We start from the raw sequence: 8,927 nt of genomic DNA on the forward strand, positions 1-8,927 counted from the left end.
ATGGTCACACTCCTGTCATTCTACCAGGCTTGCTTGCCTTCCATCTTCAGTATCTTAAGGTGTTGCTGGGACGTGTTTTCGGTTTAGGTTAATGCTATTCTCTCTGCTGCATTCAGGAGGTTTCTCAACTCGACCATTCGTGAGAAGTGTCCAGCGTCAGAGCTTGTCATCCAGATCTTCTGTCACCAGCCCCTTGGCCGTTAACGACAATTGCATTAGACCTTCTTGGTCCCTGTCCGCCAAGCTGCAGATGCGCTCCAGTTCTCCCTCTCGGTTCTCAGGGGACTCTCCGATCCACACCTCTGCCTCCACCTTGGAGAAGATCGGGGAGGCAGCGGATGACAAGGTCTCTATCTCTTGCTTTGGCAGCTTGAGGAACCTTGCTAGCAGTTACCAGGAATCAAATGATACTCACAGCCGACGTGAGCACAAGGCTGTGGGTCGGGCCCCTCTGGCTGTCATGGAAGGTGTGTTCAGAGACGAATCAGACACCCGCAAATTGAACTCCAGTGTTGTAGACACAGAGAGCAAAAACTCAGCACAAGGGGATCATGTGCCTCCCATCTCTGATCCATTTGATAACAATAACCAGATCGCTTATGTGGATCAGAGCGATTCTGTAGACAGCTCTCCAGTCAAAGAAGTGAAACCCACAAGCCACCCGGGCTCCCTCACAAAGAAACCAGACAGCACAGCCAAGAGATCCCCCAGCTCCAAAGGCACTTCTGAGCCAGATAGAAGCTTGCGGAAGGGAAGACCAGTCTTGGCAAGCCAGGAATCCTCTCTTTCAAGTACATCCCCTTCTTCTCCTGTTCCTGTAAAAGTTTCTATAAAGCCCTCCCGCTCCCGAAGCAAAGCAGATTCTTCTTCCAGGGCCAGTGGACGGCATTCCTCCCCTGCCCCTGGCCAGTCCAGAAAGGAGTCCTCCTCCAAACCCCAGGACTCCACATCATCTCCTTCACCCCAGAGGCAGAAATCATCTTCCTCCCTCACTTACACTGCTTCCTCCACATCTGCCAAAAAATCCTCAGGCCCTGCTGCAAGGGGCCCCTTCCCTCCTGGGAAGAGCAGGACTTCAGACCGGAGCTTGAGTAGAGAGGGCTCCAGGCAAAGCCTGGCTTCGGACAGAGCCAGCGTCTCCTCCAGCTCTAAACCCAACTCCCCTCGGGTGAGCCAGGCCAGGGCGGGGGAGGGCCGAGGGGACGGAAAGCATGTCAGGAGCTCCTCCATGGCCAGTCTTCGTTCCCCCAATGCAAACATGAAGTCTGGTCTGAAGAGGGACAGCAAGTCGGAGGACAAGGGGCTGTCCTTCTTCAAGTCAGCCTTGAGACAGAAGGAAACCCGGCGGTCGACTGACCTTGGCAAAACAACCTTGCTCTCCAAGAAGGCTGGTGGGAGCTCTGTCAAGTTGGCTGGTAAGAATGCCGTGGATGACAAGGCAGAGAAAGGCTACCAGCCTCCAGGTTCCCAGCAGCCAAATGCAAGTGCAGCTGGAAAAGAGCAGCTTGTCTCCAAGGACCCTGCTTCTGCTAAACATTCCCTGCTGTCCGCTCGCAAATCCAAGTCTTCCCAGCTAGATTCTGGAGTGCCGGCATCTCCTGGTGGCAGGCAGTCTGCTGAGAAATCCTCAAAAAAGTTATCTTCTAGCATGCAAACCTCTGCACGGCCTTCTCCAAAACCTCAGTGATATTTCTGCAATCTAAGTGTTTTATCTGTAAAGATGTTTATTTATTTAGAACCCTTCCCTCCCACCAAAGCCCTCTATGCTTTTGTATGTTTTGGGTCACGTGCCTGGTGTGCGTGTGTGTGTGTATGTGTGCGCGCGCGCTCGTGTGAGTGTGTGTATATGTGTGCGTAGAATTCAACTGCAAATTGTTAAAAGCGTCGCCTTATTCTGCCATTGAACCAAATAACAGCCGTAGGCAAAGCATTGATACCAAGCTAACTGGAAGAATTGTAGATGAGACCCTGGGCGGTCCCTTTAGCAATTGTACATATTTCTTTCTAGAGAACTCTCATGACTTCCGTTGGACACTAGGGTTTGGAAACCTCTGAACCAGTTAAGCTGTCATTAGCGTGTGCTGTAGAAGGATCGGTTGTTTGACTTGGGTTTCATCTGAGCAGGATTTGTCCTCACAGCTGATTGTTGTATGGCACCAGGAGCTCTAAAAACTGTGACGCTAACAATGAACAAACCGAGAGAAGACTTGCTTTCTGCACTTTGGCCCCATCTACCAGTCTCTGTAAAGGGCAATATTTTCACACTAATGTTTCTCAGGTATATACTCAGCCAGTTTAGGGTGGATGCACATCAGTAAAAGGGTTGACGAAGAAGGTGGCCTGTGAGTGACTGTCGCTTCTCCAGCTGCTGCAGATAGAAATTTCTAGAGGCAGAACTGAAGTCTTTCAGACCTTCATGTCTGCAAAGATGTGTGTACTCTAAGCTGTCTTGATTCTTAAGATATGTCCTAAGAGGTGGCACATAGGACAGCCAGAGAGCCAGTCACTGATTAATTTTGTTTTCCTTCTAAATTTGCTAGCTATGGCCATTGGCATTTTGAAATGTAGTAGAGCAGTTAACACTTTTGAAAGAGTCCTGGAAAAAAATGGATTCTGACCTGGATGCATGAATCTGTACCATTTTCCTTCTCTGCTGTTGCTTTTTTCTGTGTTGGAAGCTGAAAGCTCGATGCTACCCTGTGTGTGCGTGCCCGTGTTTCTTGTAATTTGGAGAAGAAAGAAGATGCCTAATGCCAAAAGTCAGTCGATGGTGTGTTGAAGCAGTGTGTGACGAAGTATTATGTGTGCGCTTCTGATACTCCCTGCCAGTGTCAGTTGTGGACTGCTTTTCAGTAAGTCGTTTATTTCTTCTCTGTGCTTAAGACTTCATCTCTTACCCAGAACTCAGAAGCAGGATTGGAGCATGTTCCATCTGGTGTTGTCAGTGCGAATTGCATTTCTTGTTCAGAAAACAAGGGAACCTCACCAAAATCTCACCGATAAGCAAGATAACATAGTTCTTCAAGATTTCTGGAGGTATTCTGGCAATTTTTAGCTTTTCTTTTTTTTTCCATTTTGCTATTTCTTTTTTTAAATGTCAAGAGAGTCATGACCCTGATTCTCTTTGCATAGCATTTGTCGCTTTGCTATGAAGTATAGCATGCTAAGTTTTTATGGTTTAAAATACTGACTTGTAAAAAAAATTGTAAACCCTTCCGGTTCTTCCTGAACTCTTGGTGCACAAATCCATTTATAACCTCCCTTTTCAGTATTGCTGTGTGTGAAGTGATTAGAATACATACACATGCATAGCTATGAATTCTGCACTGCCTTTTTTTTTTTTTCTCCCCATCCCGCCCTCCCCCATGAATACCTCTTGGGAAATATTTCCAGTAGGTTTCTAACTTTATTTTGCTGCTACTTTGGGCATTAGCAGGTAACTTGCAAGTCTGGAGGCCATTGATATTGAGGGTAGCTGGAATTTTAGACCCTTGCAATTTTTAAGACTTAGCTACTCCACCTTGTGGAAGTTACCATAGTGCTCCGTGAAGTTCATTGAACATGAGCCTGTTGCCAGTGCACTCAGTCCTGTACTCACCCCTTCACTAGGTGTCCCCGTTGCACTGCACCAGCTTCTGGTCTCCCAAAGCAGCGCTTCTCTCCTCTCTGTGGTATTGTGACCGTCGACGACTGGCTGCCCTCAGTGTTGTCACTGCTTCCTTGGGCACACTGACAGCCCTCTCAGTGTTTAGCCACTGCTGGTTTTTCTGTGTCACTTTTATTTCCTGGAAAGGATGCACCAGGTATGGGATCATCAATCAGGAGTTGAATGTTTGTCTGACTTGAGCCTCTCATCTTTCTTTCAAAGAGGTAGATGTCATTTGAAATCTCCTATCCGAAGCTCTGAAACAGCCTTAGAATTATAGTCTGACTGCCCAAAGGGTTTTAATAACACCTTTTTCTATTATCAGTTAAGCGTTAGTAGAATCTAATTTAATTTTCATGGTGGCAAATATTTTTATTCTCGAGACCTTCAGGAATGGGTTTTCCATTATATCTACTGTTTTCCAAAAAAACCCCAAAACACCAAACTAAGGAACAACTCTGCAGATTTCTTTTTAATTTTCCATGGGAACTAGAAAAAAAATTCGGTATCTGTAAACTGTAAGTCTATGGGGTTTAGTCTTCTTTTTTTCATATTTAAATGAAAAAAAAAGTCAGGAAGCCTTGTGGCATTGTCTGGGCGTCTTTAAGCTGTTCTGTTTTTGTGCTTGATAAACAATGAAAATCTCATCCATAACGACTAGGAACCATCTTTAAGCCACAGAAGAGGATATTTGCCCGAAAGTTTGGACGTGGTCTTTGAGGTGTGAAAGATCTTATGGGAAAATTATTACTTGGTTCAGTTCAGTTCGATAGCTTAGGGACATGGCGTTTGCTTTGTTTTTTATTTTCCTGGTGATGTTTGGCGCATTGAGCATATCTGTGCTTTGGGGTTAGAAATGATCTGTCAAGGATGGTGGGCCTGAGTTTCTGGTTGATAACCAGGTGGGCCAGAGCAGTCATTTCCTGGTAGGCACAAAGTAATCCCTGATAGGAGTGTGGCTTTTTAATGTTTTTTGCTTTTAAAAAAACTTTCTATTTTTGATTTCTTTTCCTGTGAACATCCAGTGCACTGAGGCTATATCATTCCTTTGCAATCCCTTGTATAGTGTGGAAGCACAACGAAACATTTGAGCTCACATCATTTCAAGATCACCTCCCAGCCCTGGTGTTTTCCCATCCTAAAAGCAGCCTAACTGAAAGGAAGTAATACCTCGCTGGACCAATAGCAATGGATGTGGGAGTATTTGTGGTCTGGTAAAATATTGTAGTTCTCTGTGAAGCTGCCCTAAACCCTTGTAATCATTCTTTCCTCATTCATTCATTCATTCATTCATTCTGCAAGCATTTGTTGAGGGCCTGCTTTGCTCCTAAAAGCAAGTGGAAAGCATCAGGAATTCGCTGTAGCTGAGGAGCCCTGGGAGCCCAGCCGATGAGCCAGGGGATGCCAGTGATACCCTAAATGGAGTGACGGTCCCCCCCGAACAAAGAGAGCAAGTGGATTCTGGTGAACTGGTCAAGGCCTGTGGTCCTCTTGAGCAAGTCTCTCCTGTTCCAGAAACCAAAAGTGCCCTTCTTCATCTTCAGAGACATTTTACTCTTAACATCCACTTTTTCAGACTGAGCTGTCTCTACTACTTAGGGGTTGAAAATCCATTACAAAGTCACTTTCCATTAGAATTTGGTCTTCCACTGTGTGTGTGAAAGTGGATGTGGGGGTTGGGGGCCGGGGACAAATTGCCATCGCTCCAAAGTAACTGTCGTGGGAAAAACTAGGGACAGTATGTCAAGGAGACAGTAGTGTCAGCCTTTAGGAAGAATGGAGCAAAGAAGAGCTGTGGAACAGAGCTCACTTACTTCAAATAAACGTGTTTTTAAAAAATAGCTTGACATCTGACGTTACATTTCATTCTGACAAATAACCAAACAGCCGAAGCTGTTGTTTCCTACGTAGGTTATCGGAATTAATGGATGGCAAGATAATTAGTGTTTCTGGGTTGGATTTTTGAGATAGTATGCAAATCACAAGCACAGTTTCAATAAAACACATATTCTGTGAGGCGTGTTGAACTTGTGTTATTTGGAATTGAGAAGAGCAAACTTCGCTGACAAACCAGTGCCTATAACATAAACAGAGTAGCTGCTACTGTGCAGACTGTCGGTCTTTACTTTCATACAGGAAATGTTACTGTTAAACCTGACTACATTTTTGGGGGGGAAATCCTATGCTTTCTTCAAATGAACACTTAGTGTTTCACACTGCCTTTTGATCAACTCTCAAAGTGTTTGTTTTGCTGCTGCAATTTGAGCATGACAAGTCATTTTTTTCCCCCAAGTAATAAAAACAATTTTGCATGGCCTCCATCTAACCCAGAAAGCATGTTCTTACCACCTATGCAAATAACTAATAAAATGTAGACTACCCTAAATGTAAATTTTTTAAAAAGGCAATTCTTGGATTATGGAGCTCTATTTTTGAATTTGTAATTTTTTACATGTGGCTTAATCATCAGTACAGAAGAGCATGAATGTGTTTTCTTGTTTTGCTTGCACATGTTTCTCTTTGCTGCTTGCTTTTTTTTTTTTTTTGTATCGGCAAGATTGTATGTAAAAGGGTATTTTGCAAGCAGGAGTGGAATTGGATATGTTGAACACACACGGGTTTATATACTGTATTTAGCATGAACACTTTCCTAAAGTATTTTGTTCTAAAAAATAACCTGCCATTTTCTATAGATTTTAATTTTTTATATCTTCTAAGGTTCTATTGTGGTCACAAGGAGAGAATGTGGCTTCTAATAGTGCTAACAATTTTAAAATGCTTTTGTAGAGACGTAGAGCTGTTTTGGAAAGCTTCGGAGCTTCCCAGCCACTAGTCACAATAAGACAGCTCATGGAATTTATGGTAGCATTCTACAGTGGATTAGTTTCTAGATCCATCTCACAAACATTCAGAACAAGTGTTTCCCAATTTTGGAGGGAAGGGAGGTCCACTGCAGGCTTGGGAGGCTTTTTCAAATCTCATACGAGTACTCTCCTGAAGGTTCTGTTAAGACTCTTCTGAATGACTTGTCTGAGATTCTGATGCTCAGCACTCACTAGAATCATCTAGAGAACTTCTAAAAATGCCTGGGTCCCACTCCCAAGATTTTGATCTAACTAGTGAAGGGGCAAGGTCCCAGGAATTGCCATATATTTTAAAGCTCCTGGGAGTTTCTAATTTGCAGTCAGAATTGAGAACCACTGTGCTAAACACCATCCCTGTGGTGAGAATCACTGCCATGTGAAGCACTCAGGAGTGACTCAAGCTCTGTTTCATTGGAGAGGACAGGAAAAAAAGGAGAACCACTGATTTAACATCCTGTTTGAAATAAGGGAGCCTCTCTGATTTGAGACCCTATTTGGGTACTTGGAGCATTTGGTGGGTGGCCCAATACTTGAGTCTAGTGGGATTCAGTGGTCTTCAGTTTGCCAGAGCAGATGGTCCTCTGGGGGGTGTGCGTCCTTCCCAGAGCCTTTTCCCTGGATGCCACCACAGGGCCAGACCCACAGGGGAGCTGGGAAGGCACTCTGAGTTAGAAAATGCTGAAGTAAAGCATTCATGGCCTTGGAAAGCCTGTTCCTGATTTTGATAGAAGGACTGTCTCTGTAGTAATTACAGTAGCAAACTCCACGATGTCACCTGATTTCCTAGTCAGCTCATTCTCTACTTACCCGCAGTGCCATTTCAGGAGTTCTTTTCAGTTTAAAAATGAGTGTGAAGCATTTTATTTGGAGTCCTTTTTTGGTAACCGTCTGTGTTTTTCCATGTAATTACAAAAAGTCAAATAATACTCATCCAAAAATTTGGCAGTATGTTACCCATAGAGGCAAATGAAATCGAGTTTTAATCTGTGGTGAGCTGAAGGCACGTACAACATCTTCAGAGTAGTCTGCTGTGCTTCTCAGGTGGTTTTACCCTGTCGAGCAAGATGCTGCCTACAAAAAAGAAAAGAAAAGAAAAACACAACTTATCTGGTATTTCCACCATTTCGAGGGAATGAAGATCTAAGTGAAAATCCAAGTTGGAAATCCCCCTGTGGAAAAGCCCCTCGAAGCAGAGGGGCCTTGTGGGGGTGAATCTGCAGTGCGAAGTTGCCTGTAGGTGCTATTCTCAGTGACCTGGCGTCCTCGTACCAGATGGGAAGACAGTTCCTGGGTTTTCGGAAGCTCCTGTCCTCTACCGGCCTTTCCAAAAATGCGTCTGTGTTCCCTCTCGGTTTGCTCACCAACTGTGCCTCTCATCACTGGTTAAAATCGAATTCAAGCCCCATTACAAAAACAGTTTCTTCCCTGAACGCTTCAGTGCTACACTGGAATTTCTGTAGTTGTCTTAAAAGCTGCATGTCCCTGTCACTGTACTCAGAATGCCTTGATATTGTTCGTGCACTGTTCATAGTGATTTCTGTATCATTTTCTTCTTTAGTTGTACAGTAATACGGCAGGCAGGATGGCTTTTCTTGAGGCTGGAAGAAAAGTGTACCATACATTTTTTAATTATTTTAGAAACAACTGCATGAGATGTGTCACTGACTTCTGTTATTTATTTGTATGTTTTATTATTCAAGGTGTATGCACTTTTAAGAAGCAAAATTTATATTTTTATGTTTAAAAACGTTTTATTTCTGGAACAGCAGTTGATTATATAGTATACAGTTGGAATTAAGAGAAAAGTGGAAAATGTAACAAAATAAAATAAATTTATTACATGATGCCCTCCTTAAGCCATATTCCTCTTTCTCCCCTTGCCAACCTCTATCTTTTTGGTGTTGACTAGCCTTGGAAATGAAGCAGGAATTATCTTCGTACCACACCGATCTCTACAAAACACTTTGAAACCATAGTGTTAAGTGAAAAAAAAGCAAATTACAGAAGAATACAGACAGGTACTCTATATGTGACATTTTAAAACAAAAAAATCATATCTATGCTTATTTTAGTTTTCACGATCAGGGATTATTATTCCCACTTTCTCTAAGAGGTTGTGTGTCCTGGACCTTGGGGCTTGGCAGTAACTTACAGTCTGACTTAGGTCCAGCAAGGGAGCCATTCTTTTCTGGACCCTCTCTTGCCCCAGATATCCTCATTTTTAACCATATGTTCTGAAAAACATTTTTCTCAGTCTTCACCTTCCCTCAGGACAGGTGTCCCTGTTGAGATGGCACATTACTTATGACCACTTGGGGGCACCAAAGATCGCCATCAGCAAATGTAATTTAAAAGTCTAGTGTGTTCATCTCTGTTGACATGCTTATTCATTATGAGTGGAGTGCATTTTCAGCGAA

At 43.5% G+C, this 8,927-nt stretch overlaps 1 protein-coding gene and 1 long non-coding RNA gene across 3 annotated transcripts in view; both read left to right on the plus strand.

Annotated features, from left to right (window-relative positions):
* Window positions 1–2,301, plus strand: part of USP31 (ubiquitin specific peptidase 31) — a gene marked incomplete at its 5' end in the record, with an annotated part of 59,767 nt that extends 57,466 nt beyond the window's left edge. For both annotated transcript variants that reach the window (XM_080831677.1, XM_080831678.1), the window contains one exon: window positions 117–2,301. In XM_080831677.1, coding sequence (XP_080687803.1) covers window positions 117–1,687 — 1,571 coding nt within the window. In that variant the 3' untranslated portion in view covers window positions 1,688–2,301. The remainder of the gene's footprint in view (window positions 1–116) is intronic.
* A 175-nt stretch (window positions 2,302–2,476) lies between these two features.
* LOC308359818 lies at window positions 2,477–8,366 on the plus strand. The gene is made up of 2 exons (XR_013968461.1): window positions 2,477–3,036; window positions 4,713–8,366. It is a non-coding gene; the product is annotated as an uncharacterized lncRNA (long non-coding RNA).
* Window positions 8,367–8,927: the final 561 nt, after the last annotated feature.

This window comes from Martes martes (genome assembly GCF_963455335.1).
Source record: "Martes martes genome assembly, contig: SUPER_18_unloc_1, whole genome shotgun sequence".
Lineage (NCBI taxonomy): Eukaryota > Metazoa > Chordata > Mammalia > Carnivora > Mustelidae > Martes > Martes martes.